The 19,899-nt window shown below is 43.5% G+C and overlaps 1 protein-coding gene across 1 annotated transcript; it reads left to right on the top strand.

Annotated features, from left to right (window-relative positions):
• UBC (ubiquitin C) lies at window positions 557–3,921 on the top strand. The gene is made up of 2 exons (XM_005691342.3): window positions 557–868; window positions 1,791–3,921. The coding sequence occupies exon 2, from the start codon at window positions 1,794–1,796 to the stop codon at window positions 3,864–3,866; it is 2,073 nt and encodes a 690-aa protein (XP_005691399.2). The 5' UTR covers window positions 557–868; window positions 1,791–1,793; the 3' UTR covers window positions 3,867–3,921.

The raw sequence follows: 19,899 nt of genomic DNA, 5'->3' as shown, positions 1-19,899 counted from the left end.
ACCTGCCATAGGGATTTCTCCCTTGGAAACATTTTTCATTCCTGTTCGGAGTAATTCCTGAGGGTTCTGACAACCTATCTGAGGCGGGCTCTAGACCGTAGCCTTGATATTTGCCGAGTCATTCACCTTGTCCTGGTGCCCGCCCGGTGGAGGACGGGCTCGGCCGCCACAAGTTGGGGGCTGGACCCCCGGGGAGGCCTCGCGACGGGCTGAAGATAAGGGGGTTAGGGAAATAGTGTCGTTGTCTAAAGTAGATCCAGAATAAAGACCCCTCTTTATTAGCGATGTGGGGGGAGGGGCAGGGAGGCGTGCGCACCTGGGGACCCGGACCCTGGCTCGGCTTGAGGTGCCAGACCGGACCACAGTCCGCCTAGGGCGCGTGTAGCGAACAGCGGGGGCCGTCTGGGCTGAGAGGAGGGGGCAACGGGCCCGGTTGGCTGGACAAACCATTCCGGATACCCAGATAAATCCGTGCCGGGTTTTCGCGCTTGCCGCTCCCCACCTCCTTCCGGACAAGTCGAGGGCCGGTTGCTTCCGTTGTCTACTGTTCAGCGAACGCGCTGATCCCTCCGCTCGGCCGCTCAGGACGGCCGCCCGCTCCCCAGAAGACTTGGTTCCAAAGCCCCAGTCTTCATAAGATAGCATCTTAGGAGGAGAATGAGTCGATTCTGGGGGACTGCTTTTCTCTTTAGAGGGTGGGAGGCCTGCGAAAAGTAGTCCCTTCCCGGCGTTTTTGCGGAAGAATCCACCGGGGCGGGGCTGCCCATGACTATATAAGGAAGTCCCGGGTGTGGCGCAGGCAGTTCCGTCCGGACCGGGAGTTCAGTCTTCGTCCCTCTCTGTTCGCTGTTGGCACCAACACCAATTGGTGAGGAGGGGTCCTTGGGGTCTTGCGGCCGTGTAGCCGCTGGGGACGCGGGTGGTTCACCGGCCACCGCGGGCCTAGGGGCATCCGGGGCCTACAGTTCCCCCGGGCGCGCGAGCAGCAGGGTGGCCCTGAGGGGTAGGAACGCGGCAAAATGGCGGCCGTTCCCGATCCCTCAGTGGGAGAAGGCAGGCTCTGAAGCTGGTTCTGAGGTGGGACGCGAGGATAGGGGGCAGGGAGGGGACTGTGAGTGTCAAGTGAACGCGAGAGGCTCATGAAGTCTCCATGGCGGCGGGGTCCAGCTTTCTGTGGGACGAGGGTTGGGTAGTGTGTGGAGGAGTCGAATATTAGGTCACGGTTTGACAGGTGCGACTACTCGATTTCCCGTCGCGGTGGTGGTGTTAATTCGCTCAGTCGTTTCCGACTCTGCAAGCCTGTGGGCTACAGCACGACAAGCTTTCTTGTCTTTCGGGGGCTGGCTATTAATTGCAGACGCCACTGAGCCGTCCTACGCCCGTGATGGGGGAGGGGACGCGCTGGCCCCTGCAGTTGGGAGACGTCAGCCCTTCTGTGGGCTCATAATCTAGGGTGGGGCCATCTCCCGGCACGTATGTGGGGAGGTGTTTACTCGTTTGGCACACAGGGTTTGGGCCTGGGGTGGACGCTGCAATGTTGACAAAGGACAGACATCCAGTGAGGGGGGAGGATAAGTGAGGGCCGTGAATTGACTTGGGTCAGGCTTCCCTGCTTTTCTCTCTTAAGCACCTGAAACTCTGTTTTTGAGCTTGTCAAGCTTGTGAGTTGTTGGGCAAGTTAGTTGTTTGGCTGGTAAATAGTGAAGTTTTTAACATAAGTTGTTGGTTGAGCCGTGAATTAACTGCTAAATGGTGGGGCTCTTTTTTGTGTTATTTTTTTGTTCCAACAGACAATGCAGATCTTTGTAAAGACCCTCACTGGTAAAACCATCACTCTGGAGGTGGAGCCCAGTGACACCATCGAGAATGTCAAGGTGAAGATCCAAGAAAAAGAAGGCATCCCCCCAGACCAGCAGAGGTTGATCTTTGCCGGGAAACAGCTGGAAGATGGGCGCACCCTGTCTGACTACAACATCCAGAAAGAGTCCACTCTGCACCTGGTCCTCCGCCTCAGAGGTGGGATGCAGATCTTCGTGAAGACCTTGACGGGCAAGACCATCACCCTGGAGGTGGAGCCCAGTGACACCATCGAGAACGTCAAGGCCAAGATCCAAGACAAAGAGGGCATCCCCCCAGACCAGCAGAGGCTGATCTTTGCCGGGAAACAGCTGGAGGATGGGCGCACCCTGTCTGACTACAACATCCAGAAGGAGTCCACTCTGCACCTGGTCCTCCGCCTCAGAGGTGGGATGCAGATCTTCGTGAAGACCTTGACGGGCAAGACCATCACCCTGGAGGTGGAGCCCAGTGACACCATCGAGAACGTCAAGGCCAAGATCCAAGACAAAGAGGGCATCCCCCCAGACCAGCAGAGGCTGATCTTTGCCGGGAAACAGCTGGAGGATGGGCGCACCCTGTCTGACTACAACATCCAGAAGGAGTCCACTCTGCACCTGGTCCTCCGCCTCAGAGGTGGGATGCAGATCTTCGTGAAGACCTTGACGGGCAAGACCATCACCCTGGAGGTGGAGCCCAGTGACACCATCGAGAACGTCAAGGCCAAGATCCAAGACAAAGAGGGCATCCCCCCAGACCAGCAGAGGCTGATCTTTGCCGGGAAACAGCTGGAGGATGGGCGCACCCTGTCTGACTACAACATCCAGAAGGAGTCCACTCTGCACCTGGTCCTCCGCCTCAGAGGTGGGATGCAGATCTTCGTGAAGACCTTGACGGGCAAGACCATCACCCTGGAGGTGGAGCCCAGTGACACCATCGAGAACGTCAAGGCCAAGATCCAAGACAAAGAGGGCATCCCCCCAGACCAGCAGAGGCTGATCTTTGCCGGGAAACAGCTGGAGGATGGGCGCACCCTGTCTGACTACAACATCCAGAAGGAGTCCACTCTGCACCTGGTCCTCCGCCTCAGAGGTGGGATGCAGATCTTCGTGAAGACCTTGACGGGCAAGACCATCACCCTGGAGGTGGAGCCCAGTGACACCATCGAGAACGTCAAGGCCAAGATCCAAGACAAAGAGGGCATCCCCCCAGACCAGCAGAGGCTGATCTTTGCCGGGAAACAGCTGGAGGATGGGCGCACCCTGTCTGACTACAACATCCAGAAGGAGTCCACTCTGCACCTGGTCCTCCGCCTCAGAGGTGGGATGCAGATCTTCGTGAAGACCTTGACGGGCAAGACCATCACCCTGGAGGTGGAGCCCAGTGACACCATCGAGAACGTCAAGGCCAAGATCCAAGACAAAGAGGGCATCCCCCCAGACCAGCAGAGGCTGATCTTTGCCGGGAAACAGCTGGAGGATGGGCGCACCCTGTCTGACTACAACATCCAGAAGGAGTCCACTCTGCACCTGGTCCTCCGCCTCAGAGGTGGGATGCAGATCTTCGTGAAGACCTTGACGGGCAAGACCATCACCCTGGAGGTGGAGCCCAGTGACACCATCGAGAACGTCAAGGCCAAGATCCAAGACAAAGAGGGCATCCCCCCAGACCAGCAGAGGCTGATCTTTGCCGGGAAACAGCTGGAGGATGGGCGCACCCTGTCTGACTACAACATCCAGAAGGAGTCCACTCTGCACCTGGTCCTCCGCCTCAGAGGTGGGATGCAGATCTTCGTGAAGACCTTGACGGGCAAGACCATCACCCTGGAGGTGGAGCCCAGTGACACCATCGAGAACGTCAAGGCCAAGATCCAAGACAAAGAGGGCATCCCCCCAGACCAGCAGAGGCTGATCTTTGCCGGGAAACAGCTGGAAGATGGGCGCACCCTGTCTGACTACAACATCCAGAAGGAGTCCACCCTGCACCTGGTCCTGCGCTTGAGGGGAGGTGTTTTAAGTTCTCCCTTTTAAGCTTTCGATACATTACATTGCACTTTTCTCTCAATAAAGTTGTTGCATTCCCAAATAGTGTAATTTATTTATTTAGTTAAGGGTGGGTAAAAGTTAAAGGTTTTTGTTCCAGCAGATGTGTTAGTAGTAACCTGGAGGTAAGAAATGTCAAGAAAAGGTGGCCTTAATTAGAACTGTAGTGAATGAGTATAAATAGAAAATTTGGAGTTTGTAGTTAGAATTCTAATGTACACTCATATGTAGTTTTACTTATAAGCTACTGATTTTTAAAAGCACTGCATTTGGGAGTTGTGCTTAAGAGTGGGAAAGTTTCTGGAATGCCAGCAGGGAGGTGGTTATTAAAAGGGGTGGGGATGGTGGAAGAGAGCCTACAGAAAAACCACCTTCAGTACATAGTTGCAAGGTCACCTTGAGGTGCATAGATAATCATTTGACCAGATTTTTTTAAAAGATGTGACATAGTCTCATTAGACTTAATGTAGAAAGTTTGGGATTTAGTAATTGAAGCTATTGTCATTTATGCTGTAGTAAAGTTGTCAAGATTCCTTAATTTTATATGACTATATGAAGAATTTTTATATAGCTTAATTGTGGGTGAAGCAGTTGGCTCTTGGTGTTCTACAGTAGTGACATTTATCAAATCAGGTGCTGCTGCTGCTGCTAAGTCACTTCAGTCGTGTCCGACTCTGCGATCCCAGAGACGGCAGCCCATCAGTCTCCCCCATCCCTGGGATTCTCCAGGCAAGAACACTGGAGTGGGTTGCCATTTCCTTCTCTGGTGCATGAAAGTGAAAAGTGAAAGTGAAGTCACTCAGTTGTGCCTGACTTCACAACCCCATGGACTGCAGCCTACCAGGTTCCTTTGTCCATGGGATTTTCCAGGCAAGAGTACTGGAGTGGGTTGCCATTGCCACCTTCAAAATCAGGTGCTATTGGTATGCTTTTTAAGTGATAATGAGAGCCAAGGTTTTTGAAAGTTGGAAGGAGCTGGTGGGTAGGCACTGGTGAAATCACACACTGAAGGAGTTTTAAATAGGTTGTTTACTCCAAAGAACAAATTGACTCCAATTTCTCCCTTCCACTCCCATATTTAGGGTATCCACATATAGCATCTGTGCAGAGAAAAATATGTGTCACTGAGATAGCTAAGTAAGGCCTAGGTATGGGGGACAAAAAATGCCGTTTGGTAAATTTGTAAATCTTAGGCAAATTCGTTACTTGCGGTTTTTCACTTGTCATGAATGCCTGTGTATCTCATTGGATTTTCATGATTCACCCATAAAAATGAATACATAGGTCAAGAAACAAGATGACAAGGATATCGGTACTTCACACATCTAGTCATTGTGAATCTGGTCAATATGTGAATAGACCTGTAACCACATTTAGTCATTGTGAATAGTTATTGTATAGTTGTGTTACTCATTGGAAATGAGTGGTCATAACTAGGGGAAAAACTTCAATAGCATCTTGAAAATGGCCGTTCTGTAGGGCAGGTTTTGCACAATTCCATCAGTGTTATCAAATGATGAGTTCTTTGTCTTCAACTGTGAGTGTGTCAATGGCTAGTTAGCACTCGAGAAGGTGGGGCTGGGTCATTTCACCAGGACACGTGTGCACTGCAGTTGGAAGGGTCTTCGCTCTGGAGCAGTAAAGCATATGTCTAATAAAGCTGTGTGGGTGTTTCAGGGTGGGGATGCTTACTGGAGAAGTCATTTAAGAACACGTGGCTCCTTCCTGTCAAGTTTAATGAAGGAAATTGTTAATCACAAATGTAAATACTTGAAAAGTTTTGAAAAACAAGTACAGGTTAATACAAACATTAAAATTGATGTAGAAAGTGAAAGTTCCATATAAGCTTATTCAGGGGGGAAAAATTAGTATATTTGCCTCTTACTGTTTACAGTTAAAATGTTTACACAGGTGTTTTACAAAGTCAAAGGTAGCCCACGTCAGTCCCTAAGTGTGTGTGTGTACTCAGTTGCTCAGTCGTGTCGGACTTTGCAAACCATGGACTAAAGCCTGCCAGTCTGTTGTCATGCAACTTTCCAGGCAAGAACACTGGCGTGGGTTGTCATTTCCTACTCCAGGGGATCGGTGTCTCCTGTGTTGGCAGTCGGATTCTTGACTAGTTAACTACATCTTACCAGTTAACATTTTTTGGACCACTCCAGCATGTGGGAATCTTAAGTTTCTCAACTAGAGGTTGAAACTTCGCCCCCTGATGTGGAAGCAGAGAATCGTAACCACTGGACTGTCAGGGAAGTCTGCTACGGACAACTAAAATTAGTTTGGTGGCATTTTGGACTCCTGTATAGTAAATGCATGTATGCATATATATGTATACATACGTACAAATACAAATAGGACCATTCATGTAGTGTTTCTCAGCTTTTTTTTTCTTTTTGACTAGGCAATTGTGGACATCTTTCTGTGACAGCATATCAATGTTGCTGTCATTCTATTTAATATTCCAGTATTCAATAGTATAGATGGCCTATGATTTACTTAACCTGTCCACCAACATATGTTTCTAGGTTTTTGCTGTTAAGATGCTGGTGAAGTATATCCTCATACATGTATTTTTCATATGTTAATACTTGGATAGTATAAAAACAAGATTTCTATTTAATGAAGTTCTTGGTGATAATTTAAAAATCAGTCAACAGTTTTATAAGTACTGTCATATTTTCCTACTTTTTTGAGTAAATGATACTTGCATGTGTTACAGATATATAAACAGTATATAGTGCAAGATCTTCCATTTTTTCCTCCCAGTTCTCCACCTGCCCTAGTATATACTTTCAGAGTTTCCCCGTGCATGTACAACAAGCAACTACTAATTAATTGCTGGTTTAGTTTCTTGCACCATGCTTTTTCACTTTATATCTTTTATAGTTTGATAGAGCTCTTACATCCTTTCGTTCTGTATAAAGGATAAATACACTTTTCATGTAATTTTCTCAAAGACCACGAGAGCAACACAATCCCTAGTGAATATTTACAGGACTCTCCAACAAATATAAGCTTGTCGGGAACAATAATGATAAGGTGATGAATGAGAAGAATTTCTAATATCAAGGGATCTACTCTTGTTAGAGAACAGAAATGTTAGACTTGTTCAGTTTCTGAAAGTTGAATGATTGCTAAATCCGAAAGTACCCCAAAGTTTGGTTTCACACATAGTTAATACTATGTAAGGATTCAGTTACATAGATGTGATCATGTGAATGTTGAATAAACCAGAAAAAAAATGAGTAGCTCATATTTTTTAGTATTCCTTTTTTGTCTGAAAGCACAACAAAATCCTCGTCGCATTATTATAAATATGGTTCTCACAGAGGTATGTGTATTGACTGGCAAGTGCTTTTTAAACTGATACCGTCCTTAGTGTGTAGTGCCGATCTGCGGGAAGAGGAAGCTACGGGGATAGATTTTTGGTTTAGTCATTTAGCTTGCAACGCCCTCAAGCGGTTGTGGATGGCCAGGCAATTTGTGCTTTTAATACTTCTCTGTTTCTCAGAAGGTTGCTTACTCATCAGTAAAAGTTAACTTACTGTTCCCCTAATTCGTTTTACTTTATCCTTTTTCTGCCAGTCCTGAAGCCATCTCTTTCGATTTCAGCTGGAATGACTACAGCATCTAACATAGCTATTATTCAATGTAGACTCCGTTTCTTACAGCATCTCATCAGGTCTGACCCCTTAAAATGATCTGCCTGCTTCTGTTAACTGCTGGTCACTTTCGTTTTTTCCATATGCTCTCTGACATTTTCCACTTTGTTTCATTCCAGCTGTTCCCTTTTCCTAATATTCCACCATTACCCTATCTCTGACTTAAAATCTTTATCCTTGGCTGTGAAGAAAGAGCTGGGTTCCTGGGACAGCACAGAGAGATTAAGTAGTTTCTCAAAGAAGGCACGTATAGGATTGCAAGAGGTCACTGGCAGAATTTCCTGGGGCAGGAGGCTGGCTGAGAAACAAGTGACTATCAGCACAGACTTGTGAAAGGTATAAGTATTCCTCAGAAACCCCCAAAAATGAAGGGAAACTGGTAAGTGGACTTCCTAGAGGGTCGTATACAATGCAAAACAGACTTTTCATTCAGGCTTTAAAGGAAATGCTGATCCCTCCACACTGGTTTACACACTCCCTGCCCCCTCCTCCTTATTGGGAGGGACTGGATGGATGGAAAGAAGAGATTAAGGCTTTGGCTGGAACAAGAAGACATGGAAGAGGTACTAGGTGAAATGATAAGATGAGAGGTGGAGATGTGCAAATTTGAGGACAGTAAATGTGTTCTATTATATATTTTTCAGAATGGTGCACATGCATGAGGAAACAGACAAATTCAGATTGGGAGACATTTATTAAGTCAGCTGGTCTGGTTCATCAAAGTCTGTCCTTGGAAAAAAAGCATAGGGTTGTTCTAGATTAAGTGAAGAAATTCTAGATTAAGAGAAAGGAAATTCCTTGGTGGTCCAGTGGTTAGGAATCCACTCTCTCACTGCCAAGGCACCAGTTCAATGTCTGGTAAGATCCCCTACCTGTTAGGATACTGATAACTCAGTCCTCACCATGCAGTGGGCTCACTTCAATCTGAAATTTTCTTTAAAAGCTTTTTATGATATGGACCATTTTTAAAGTCTATTGATTTGTTACACTACTGCTTCTGTTTTATTTCATTTTGTTGTTGTTTTTGGCCATGAGTTGTGAGGAATCTTAGTTTCCCAACCAAGGATTGAACCTGCACACCCTGCATTGGAAAAGGATGTCTTAACTGCTGAACCATCAAGAAAGTCCCTCAGTCTGAAACTTCTTAGTGATTCTGCGACAAAGGCAAATTGGAAGATAAGAAATGTGTTCCAGATTTTATTGATGCAGAAACTGAGGCATAGGAGCTAAAGGGAGGGCACCAGACAGTCTGGCTCCAGTTCCATGCTCTTTTTTTTTTTTTTTCCTGTTACATATTTATACTGACTTTTTTGGTATTTTTAAATGTTTATGCAATTTTTAAAGGTTACTTCCCATTTATAATTATGAAATATTGGCTATATTCCCTGTGTTATACAATAAATCCTTGAGCCTGTCTTATCCCCAATAGTTTGTACCTCTCACTCTTACCATCCATATCCATTCTTCCTCCCTTCCCTCCCTACTGGTAACCACTAATTTGTTCTCTGTATCTGTGAATCTGCCTCTTTTTGGTTTTATTCATTAGTTTGTTATATTTTTTTAGATTCCACATATAAGTGATAACATACAGTGTTGGTCTTTGTCTGACTTATTTCACTTAGCATAATGCCCTCCAAGTTCATCCATGTAATTGCAAATGGCATTATTTCATTGTTCTTATGGCTGAAGAGTATTCCATTGTATATATATATAGTATACGACATCATCATTTGATGGGCACTGGGCACTTAGGTTGCTTCCATATTTTGGCCATTGTAAAGCTGCTATGAACATTGGGGTGTGTGTATCTTTTTGAATTAGTGTCTTTGGTTTTTTCGGATTTAGACCCAGGAGTGGAATTGCCCACTCTTAACCACTGTACTCTCAGATCCCCATGGAAGCACCATGAAGACTGAGGCTTTTTCTGTTTTATTGCTCTGACCTTGGCTGTCAGTGCTAAGGACCTAAAATGTCTGAATCCGGGTCCAGTTCCAAGAAGAAGCGTTTTATCTGCTTGCTGGGCTGGGTGGCGGAGCCATTGCAGCAAGCTCTGGGCTTCAGGAATAGTCAGCCACGTCACGCGTGTCGGAGAAAGAACAGCTTCAGGGAAGTCTCGGGCATAACTCATTAGTGTGGATAAATGAAAGTCAAAGCCAAGTTGTTAGAAGTTTGTAGCTCAGTTCCAAGAAGCTAACCACATATGGCTATTTACATTTAAATTAGTTAAAATCAAATAAATGTGTTCATCTATTGCACAAGCCACATATTAAGAGTTTGGGATGGGGGGAATTCCCTGGTGATCTGGTGATTAAGATTTGACCCTTTCACTGCTGTGGCCTGGGTTCAATCCCTGGCCAATAAGATCAATAAGATCTCTCTGCAAGCCTTGTGGCCTGGCCAAAATTAAAAAAAAAAAAGTTTAGTAGAGACATGTGACTAGTGGACATGCTCCCATCATGGCAGAAAATCCCGTGGAATGGTGCTGGTGTAGATGGACCATCATTTAGCTAAGCATTCTTCTACTATTAGATATTCTTGTTGCTTCCAATATTTTGCTACTATAATCAGTGTGACAAGATTATAAAACTATTCTTTCATTAAGGTTTTCTTTTCATAAATTTTTTTTTTTTTTTGGTCCTCAACTTGTGGTTTGTGGGATCTTAGTTCCTTGATTAGGAATTGAACCCAGGCCCTCGGCAGTGAGAGTGCAGAGTCCTACCCACCGGACTGCCAGGGAATTCACTGTAAGACTGTTCTTACACATAGATCTTTGCCCATGTGTGCGTGTATGTCTGATAGCTACACTTCTCAAGGGAACTTGTAGGTAAAAGGGCACATGCATTTTACATTTAGACTTTCCTAAGTCTCCCTTCAAAGAGGTTACTCAAATTTACACTCTGCCAACAAGAATCAACACCCACAGCCTGGCCAGAACTGGGGCTTCTCAACCTTTGATCTTTGCTTGTCCACTAGGTGAATAATGATATAATATTTTTAATTTGGAAATTATTTTAAGTTTCTGCTAACACCATTAGGACTTCATTCATTATTCCAGTGACAAAAGTGCTTTCAATATGACAAACATTTTTCCAAGTCATTTGTATCTTAGTTGGGGACTTTGTCCTTCAGGACAGTGTCTACTGTTTATATTGATTGCCTCACCCGTCACTGGTTTTGAACTGTGTGCTGCTAATTATTAGCTATGGTGGATGCAGGGGGAAAGGCAAAATTGGATATGGAACACCCAGAGCTATGAAACTATAAAAGGGCCTGGCTGTCACTTAAAAGAAAGTATGATGTTTTTCATAAGAGACTCCATTTCACATACAGCTTGTTCATCTAACTGGACAGATAAGGGGCTATCACCTGGTTCTTATTCTCTTGAGTGGTTGACTGACTTGCTCTTGGAATGCAAATCTGCAGAGACATACACACAGGACTGTTGTTGGTTTTTAGGACTGTTGATTCTTAAACTGTATAGGGACTTCCCTGGTGGTCCAGTGGTTAAGACTCTGTGCTTCCAATGCAGGAGGGGGTATAGGTTTGATCCCTGATTGGGGAACTGGGATCCCACATGCTGGTTGGTCAAAAAAAAAAAAGACCCCAATGAGGTGGATGAACCTAGAGCCTATTATGCAAAGTGAAGTAAGTCAGAAAGAGAAAGACAAATATTGTATGTTAACGGATACATATGGAACCTAGAAAGAGGGTACTGATAAACCTACTTGCAGGGCAGCAAATGGGACGTAGATATAGAGAACACACTTGTGGATCCAGCTAGGGAAGGAGAGAGTGGGACCAACTGAGAAAATAGCATGGAAACATATACATTACCATATGTAAAATAGATAGCAAGTGACCTCTCTAGGACCTCATATTGGAGAAGAAAATGGCAACCCACTCCAGTATTCTTGCCTGGAGAATCCCAGGGACAGAGGAGCCTGTTGGGCTGCTGTCTGTGGGGTCACATAGAGTTGGACATGACTGAGTGACTTAGCAGCAGCAGCAGCAGCAGCAGCAGCAGCAGCAGCGGGACCTCATATAACCAGACTTGTATAGTATTTGTCTTTTTATGACTGGCTAATCTCACTGAACATAATGCACTCCAGATTCATCTACATTGCAGCCTGTGTCAAAATCCTCTTCCTTTTCATGGCTAAGCAATATCCTAATGTATGTATATATCACATTTTGTTTATCCATTTTTCTTGTTGATAGACATTGTGATTCTTTCCATTTTTGGCTATGGAATAATGCTGCTATGGACATGGGTGTACCATCATTATCTTTAAATGTTGCACAGTTTGGGGGTCTTTTTAAATTACTTATAAAGTTTTATAGAAAGAACACATTTGAGTATCATTCTATTGGTGATGACAGTTGAACAATACTCATAAAGCAACTGTTCTTGAGTAACTAATAATTATCAAGATTATAATTGTACAATATTGAGAAGTATATAACAAAATGCAAGTATTGGAGGACAATTGCCCTATATGTGTGTGCGCGTGCATGTGTATACATGGAAAAGTGTTTAGGAAACAGGTGGAAAAATAGAAAATAGTCATAGAGGGTCTCGCTTGGGAAGGTTTTTTTTTTTCTTTTCTTTGGACCGGCCAAGTGGCTTGCGGAATCTTAGTTCCCCAAACAAGGATGGAACCTGGCCTTGTAGTGAAAGCACTGAGTTCTAACCACCAGATAGCCAAGGACTTCCCTGGGAAGATTTTAAAATGTTATCTGGAAAATGAACCATCTGTGATTACCCCAATATATAGGTTTCTCCCAGATGCACAAGGGGTTGGAGCATTGGGGTGGAAGAGGGCGCTAGTGAAAAGCTTTACAACCTAAATGGAGAGTCCAGTTCTCTCCAAAGTTAGCCCAAACTTCAACAGCCACCAGGGGCCATGGTAAGGGGTTTTGTACCGCAGTACTCTCCACCACTGCCGTGTACACTTATAAGTGGTTAGATGGTTCATTTTATGTTATGTGTATTTTAAAATTACAATTAAAATTTTTTTTAATGTACTTTCAAAAAACAAGCAGAGCAAACATGTTGTACTATTAAGGTTTGAGCTTCCCAGGTGGCGCTAGTGGTAAAAGAACCCACTTGCCAATGCAGGAGGCAAGAGATGTGGGTTCTATCCCTGGGTCCCGAAGAGCCTCTAGAGAAGGAAATGGCAACCCACTCTAGTATTCTTGCCTGAAAAAAATCCTACGGACAGAGGAGCCTGGTGGGTTACAGTCCGTTGGGTCACAAAGAGTCAGACATGACTGAAGCAACTTAGCATGGAGCACATTATTCTCTGTCCTTTCTTGAATGTTTAAAATATTCCACAATTCGGAAAAAACTCTGTAGTAGTTCTTTAGGATACACGGGCAAAAAACTGTGATCTAGAATCCTTTTAGCTTATGAAAATCCTTAGACTTTTTAAAAAGAGCAATAAGGCTTTGATTATCTTTTTCAAGTTAAAAGCCTACCTATTCCCAAGTGGCACAGTGGTAAAGAATCTGTCTGCCAATGCAGGAGGCAAAAGAGGCATGGGTTCAATCCCTGCATCAGGAAGATTCCCTGGAGGAGGAAATGGCAACTCCACAGAAGTTTAGTGGGCTACAGCCCATGGGTTCACAAAGAATTGGACACGACTGAGCACAGTGGGGGTCTAGTGGTTAAGAATCTGCCTTGCAATTCAGGGGACATGGGTTTGATCTCTGGTCGGGGAACTAAGATCCCACATGCCATGGGCAACTAAGCCCATGCACCACAACTGGAGAAGCCTGTGCACCACAGGAAAGATCCAGGGCAGCAACCCGTCCCTGCCCCCTGCCCCAAAATTAGAGCAACAGTATGGCTTTGATTATCTATTGCTGCTTTGTAAGCCATTCTGAACTTAGTGTTGGAAAATATTTATGATTGTTTATAATGATATCACATGGTTTTTGGGCTCAGCAGGGTGGTTACTACAGGGATCTCTCGTGCTTGGGGTGGAAGATGGCTAGAGGAATCAGGGAAGCTTCCTTACTCACTCGTCTGACATTGGAAGCTGGTTTTGGCTGAGACCTCTGTGGCAGCTGTTACCAGAACACTGCATGGGTCAGCTGCATGTGGTTGAGGGTTCCTCCCACTACAGAGGCTGGCTTCCAAGAGCCAGCCACTGTTGAGAGCCAGGTGAACGATGCATGACTTCTACCACATTCTATGCATTAGAATCAAGTACAGCTAGAAGGTACAACTTCAAGATCACGTTATTAAAGAAAGAACTGGTTGTCCTCCACCCTCTCTTTCCTTCTTGCCTTGGGCTTTAATGTGGACAGGTTGCCAGTGCACCAGCTTTGACCCCAGGAGGGGAGTGGCAGAGCTGCGAGGCAGCTGTCCACATTCAAGGGGAAGATAATCAGTTTCTACATTTTTATTCTGTTTTTTGCCTCCCCCTACCCCCACAATGTGGTTAAGAAAAACACATAACATAGAATGTACTTTTAAAGTAAGGTGCTCAGTGCTGTTAACTGTATGCACATCATTATGACAGAAGCGCAGAACATTTGCATCTTATAAAACTAAAAGTCATTAAATAATAACTCCCCACCCACTTCCACCCAGCCTTTGGTAACCAGCATTCTACTTTCTGTCCTTAAGAGTCTGACTACTCTCGAGACTTCATGTAAGTGGAATCTTACAGTATGTGTCTTTTTTTTGTAACTCTCTTATTTCACTTAGCATAATATCGTGAAATTTCATCCATGTTGATAGGATTTCCTTCCTAATTTTTAAGGCTGAATGATATTCCATTTTATGTGTATACATTTTGTTTATCTGTCTGTCAATGGACACGGGCTGCTTCTATCTCTTGGCTGCTATGAACATGGATGTACAAATACCTCTTTGAGATTCTGCTCTGAATTCTTTTGGGTATATTCTCAGAAGTGGAATTCCTGGATCACATGGTAGTTCTGGGCTTCCCAGGTGGCCCTACTGGTAAAGAACCTGCCTGCCAATGCACTAGACATAAGAGACACAATTTCGATCCTTGAGTCAGGAAGATCCCCTGGAGGAGAGCATAGCAACAAACCACTCCAGTATTCTTGCCTGGAGAATCCCATGGACAGAGGAGCCTGGCGGGCTATAGTTCATAGGGTCCCAAAGAGTTGGATACCACTGAAGTGACTTAGCATGCATGGTAGTTCTATTTTAATTTTTTGAGAAAGTACCATACTGTTTTCCATAATGGCTGTACCATTTTACATTCCCACCAACAATTCCCAATTTTTTCACATCCTTCCCAACACTTGTTATTTTCTGTGTGTGTGTGTTTTAATATAGTAGCCATCCTAATGGATGTGAGGTGGTATCTCACTGTGGTTTCAATTTCCATTTCTCTGACAGTCAGTGATGCTGAGAATCTTTTCGTATACTGGTTGGCTATTTGTATATCATCTTTTCAGAAATTTCTATTCAAGTCCTTTGTCCACTTTTAAATTGGGTTATTTGATTTTGGGGATGTGGAGTTAAAAGTCTATATTCTGGATATTAACCCTTTACTAGATGTAGGATTTGCAAATATTTTCTCTCCCATTCTATAGGTTGTCTTTTCACAACCTCTCCCATCTTTTCATGAAGAAATGTCCAAGAATTTGCAAATATGTTTTAAAGTCACCACAACATGAAAGGGTTTGGGGGAAAAAAATTCTTGCTGTGCTCTGATTGCCCTCCCTAGAGATAATCTCTGTTACCAGTTTATTGTGTAGCTTTCCAGAGATTTTCTTTGAGGCTTTGGGATGTAATGTCTCTATAGAAATTGTGCAGAGTTTGTATTTATGCAAAGTGAACTGTGAAGTAGACACTGGCTTCTCTGGGACAGGTTTCTCCGAACCTCATAATTCTGATTTGTAACACAGGACAGTTGGAGTGGGTGATTTGTAAAGACCCTACATCCTGAATGAACATGGGCCACATGCTGGGAAAGAGTGCTTTCTCACAAGCTTCTGGAGCCTCCTTTCACTCGACTGATGGAAGTTTGGGCTTGTCTTGGAAGGTGATTTCTTAAAGGAGAAAGCATCTACTCTGAGCAGAGTCTGGGTTGCTGTTATATGAGAATCTGAGGCTGTGTTTCATTTCATTTAAGTAAGAAAACAGTTCCTCTTGTCAGTTCTTCAGTTCTGTGCTGGGCGAAACTTTCATTTCAGTTCTTATTTTTCAGAAATTACAAAGGATGTGAAATGTGGCATAAGAAGAAAACGAATCTGCTGCTCCACACTAAAATTATTCCCCAAACTGAGATTCATAGTGTTGAATAAAAAGTTTCTCAGGCTCCGTCAGGGAGCATCACGTTGGACTCCATCTTGGATTAACAGTGCAGAATTCTTGGAGTTTTGACTCGAACCTGCAGAATCAATCTTTGGACTTGGCTATAAATATACAATTATACTTATCATGGAAGAAAAGATCCAATTTACAATAGCAACCATAATGATGAAATATTTAGTGGCAAACTTCTCAAGATATGTGGAGGATATAAATATAAAAGATGTTAAAATTCTACTGTCGCATATAAAAGAAACCTTGGATGAATAGCTAGATGATCTTTGTTCTTAGAGAAAACGAATCAATTTTGGAACAATGTCAGTTCCTTAGATTTAGCCAGAAATTGATGCAATCCCAATTATATAACCAACAGAAAATTATGGGGGAATTTGAGAAAATGATGCTGAAGTATATAAAAAAATGAATGCATAAGAATTGCCAGGAAAAGTGGGAAATGGAGAATAGTGAGGGGAAATTTGCTTTACAGAGCAAAGATTTAAAAATAGAAACACCTACTAAACACTGGAAGAGAATGTAGATTTTTAAAAAATTCTTGGTTTGGGAGCCTTTTCTTTTCTTTAGCAGACTGTCTTTTCAAACATTTTTTTCTTTCTTTCTCTCTGGCTGTGCTGGGTCTTTGTTGCTGGATACAGGCTTTCTCTAGTCACAGTGAGTGGGAGCTACTCTCTTGTTTTGGTGTGCAGGCTTCTCATTGTGGTGTCTTCTATTGTTACAAAGCACTAGCTCTTGGGTTCTTGGGCTTCAGTAGTTGCAACATGTATGTTCAGCATTTGTGATGCATGGGCCTAGCTGCTTCTTGGTGTATGGGATCTTCTTGGTGCAGGGGTTGAACCTGTGTCCCTTGCATTGCAGGCAGATTCTTTACCACTGGACAACCAGGGAAGTCCTGGAAGGCTTATCTGAATATAACCCAAAACTAAGAATTCATAGAAATAAATCTGATCATGAGAATTTCGTCTTTTGCAAAATATCAAAAGCAAAGCCAACTTGGAAAATATACTCAGAATTCCTGTGTCAGGCAAAGAATTGCATATGTCCTTCATATACAAAAAGTGAGCATTAACAAACAAGCCAGTAGAAGAAATAATCACGGGAGGTCAAAATGAAGTTCAAAAATAGCAGATAACTATATGAAAAAATGTTCAGCCTCATTTATAATGAAAAGAAGTGCAGAGCAAAGCAATTAGTAATCTTTTGTGTATTCAGTATGTGAAAATAAAGAGTTTGATGATAAGTGTTGAGGATACAGAGAAAACACTACATATATTGTTAGTGGAAGTATAAATGGTGATACTTTTTGGAGACTGGCTTGGGGAAGTTTTTCAAAATGAAAAAAGTGTATACTTTGGATCCAGCTCACAGTTGGGTATTCAGCCTAGGTGGCACTGATGATTGTCCCACGAGAATCTTTTTTTTAAATTAATTTTTATTGGAGTATAGTTGCTTTTTTTTTTTCCCCCTGCCAGAATTGTACTCCTTCTGCCTCCTCTGGAGCAGAACTCTTTCCTCTACAAGGCATGTATCTGTGTGAATGCCTATGTGCCCATCCAGCAAGACGTAGGCAGGGCCTCCAACAAACCTCTAAAATAAGACTTTCTGGTGACTTTTAAACACAGGCTGAAATAAAAAGAATGGGAAAGCCACAGCTGTTTGGAGAGTGTTTCCAGGCAGAGGGAATAGTGCATACAGAGGCTCGTGGTTGGAAGGAGTAGTAGCTGTAGGGGTGTGGGTTGCAGGACTGTATCGCTTTGAGGGCTCTGGGTGGCAAATAAGAATAAATCCAATCAAAATTGACTTGAGGGACTTGCCCGGTGGTCCACTGGCTAAGACTCCGTGTTCCCAGGAGGCCTAGGTTCGATCTCTAGTCAGGGGACAAGATCCCACATACTATGGCTAAGACCCAGCACAGCCAATAAATAAACAAAACAATTTTTAAAGAGACTTGTTACTTTGCATAACAAGAAGCCAGAAATGAGGCTGCACCAGTGGGGGTTAATTTAGTATCTGAATATCACCACAAGGACTCAGGTACTGGTTTTTCTCAGTTGAATGTCGGGGCACAGAATTGAATGAACCATAATTCATGGTTCATAGCACAGTCTCATCATTTGGCCCATACAAAGTCTGTTTATATTCTTTTAAGAGTTAACTGGATGCATTTATATGAACTGTGCAGAATAAGCAAATCCACAGAGAACGAAAGTAGAGTGGTGGTTGTCAGAGGATGGAGGAGGGGGAGCAGGGAATGACTTTAAAATGGTATGCTGGGGTTTCTTTTTGAGGAGATGAAGATGTTCTGCAATTAAATGGTGGTAATCATTGTACAACACTATGAATATACTAAAAGTCACAGAATTATACACCTTAAAAGACTGAATTTTATGAATAAAATTGTTTTTTAAAAGAGGAAGTTAAGGGACTTCCCTGGTGGTCCAGTGGTTAAGACTCTGTGCTTCCACTACTGGGGGCACAGATTCGGTCCCTGGTCAGGGAACTAAGACCCTGAATGCCATATGGTATGCCCAGAAAAAGAGAAAAAAGAAAAAAAAGTTGATTATTTTATTTATTTAAAAATTAAAAAAAATTTGCTCTCACTGTGCAAATGTGCACAAATATATAGAGATGCAAACTGTGTGTGTGTGTTTTAAAACTTCCATTGTTTTTAACAGGGAGGGATAAATTGGGAGTTTGGGATTGACATATACACACTATTATATTTAAAATAAATAACCAACTAGGATCTACTATATAGCATAGGAAACTCTGCTCAATATTCTGTAATAACCTAAATGGGAAAAGAATGTGAAAAAGGATAGACACATATATACATCCAACTGAACAACTTTGCTGTACCCCTGAAACTAACACAACATTGTTTATCAATTATATCCAATATAAAATGAAAAATTTAAAAAAATTCCATTGCTTTTACCTTAGCATTATAATGGTTACCTATAATATCATAAAGATGCCAAATCCTAGGCCTGGGGAGGGGTTAGCAAACTCTGCTGGTTAAATACTGTCAGGATTCTGTGAGACGGGGAGGAAGGGATGGGGAATAGCTGCTGGGTAGACCTCTGCTGTTGGAGTTTGGAGTGAAGCTTTTGGAGGTTTTAAACTCTGAAAAAAATTATGGGCAAAGAAGTGATTCAAAATAACCCCATGGTTTAACAGTAAAGTGGGTAAAGCAAGTTTAACACCTGTTTTTTTTTTTTTTTCTCTTTGGCTGTACCTTGTGGCATGTGGCACTTCCCTGATCACGTATTGAACTTGGGCCCCCTGAAGTGAAAGCCCAGAGTCTTAACCACTGGATCTCAAAGGAAGTCCTCTAACAGCTTTATAATAATCTCACGCTGGCCACCTTGATGTGTTTTAAAAATAATAAATACCAAATTCTTCAGAATTAAAAAAAAATTTATTTATTGGTTGCACTGGGTCTTTGTTGCTGCAAGCGAGATTTCTCTAGCTGTGGCCAGCGGGGACTACTCATCACTGCAGTGTGCCGGCTTCCCATTGTGGTGGCTTCTCTTGTTATGGAGCACAGGCTCTAGAGCCTGTGGGCTTTATTGGTTGTGGCTCACGGGATTAGTTGCTCCACAGCATATGGAATCTTTCGACTAGGGATTGAACTGGTGTCCCTTGAATTGGCAGGCAGATTCCTATCCACTGTACCACCAGGGAAGTCCCTCAGAATTTGTAAGAGTGGAACAAGTAGCTGGGGGACAGGCAAGGGAGGGGACTGAATTCATCAGGTAGGCCTTTCTGTTTACCTTGAATCTTGTAGCATTCAGGCTCTAAAAATCTGAAGACTTGGCTTCCAATCTGGGCTTGGTCACTTCTTGGTTGTGTGACCTTGGACAGGACACCTCACTGTTCTGTGCCTCAGTTTCCTCATCTGGAAAGTAGGAATACTATGGGTTCTGACATCAGAAGGTCAGTGTGATGATTCAGTTAGCTAAGATGTAAAGCATTCAGAATAGCACCTGGCACAGTCCAGGGTCCCTAAGTGTCAGCTATTGTTATGATCAACATCTGTTAT

Source organism: Capra hircus, chromosome 17 (assembly GCF_001704415.2).
Source record: "Capra hircus breed San Clemente chromosome 17, ASM170441v1, whole genome shotgun sequence".
NCBI lineage: Eukaryota > Metazoa > Chordata > Mammalia > Artiodactyla > Bovidae > Capra > Capra hircus.
Note: the sequence above shows the minus strand (reverse complement) of the source record. Positions and strands in the feature narration are given on the sequence as shown.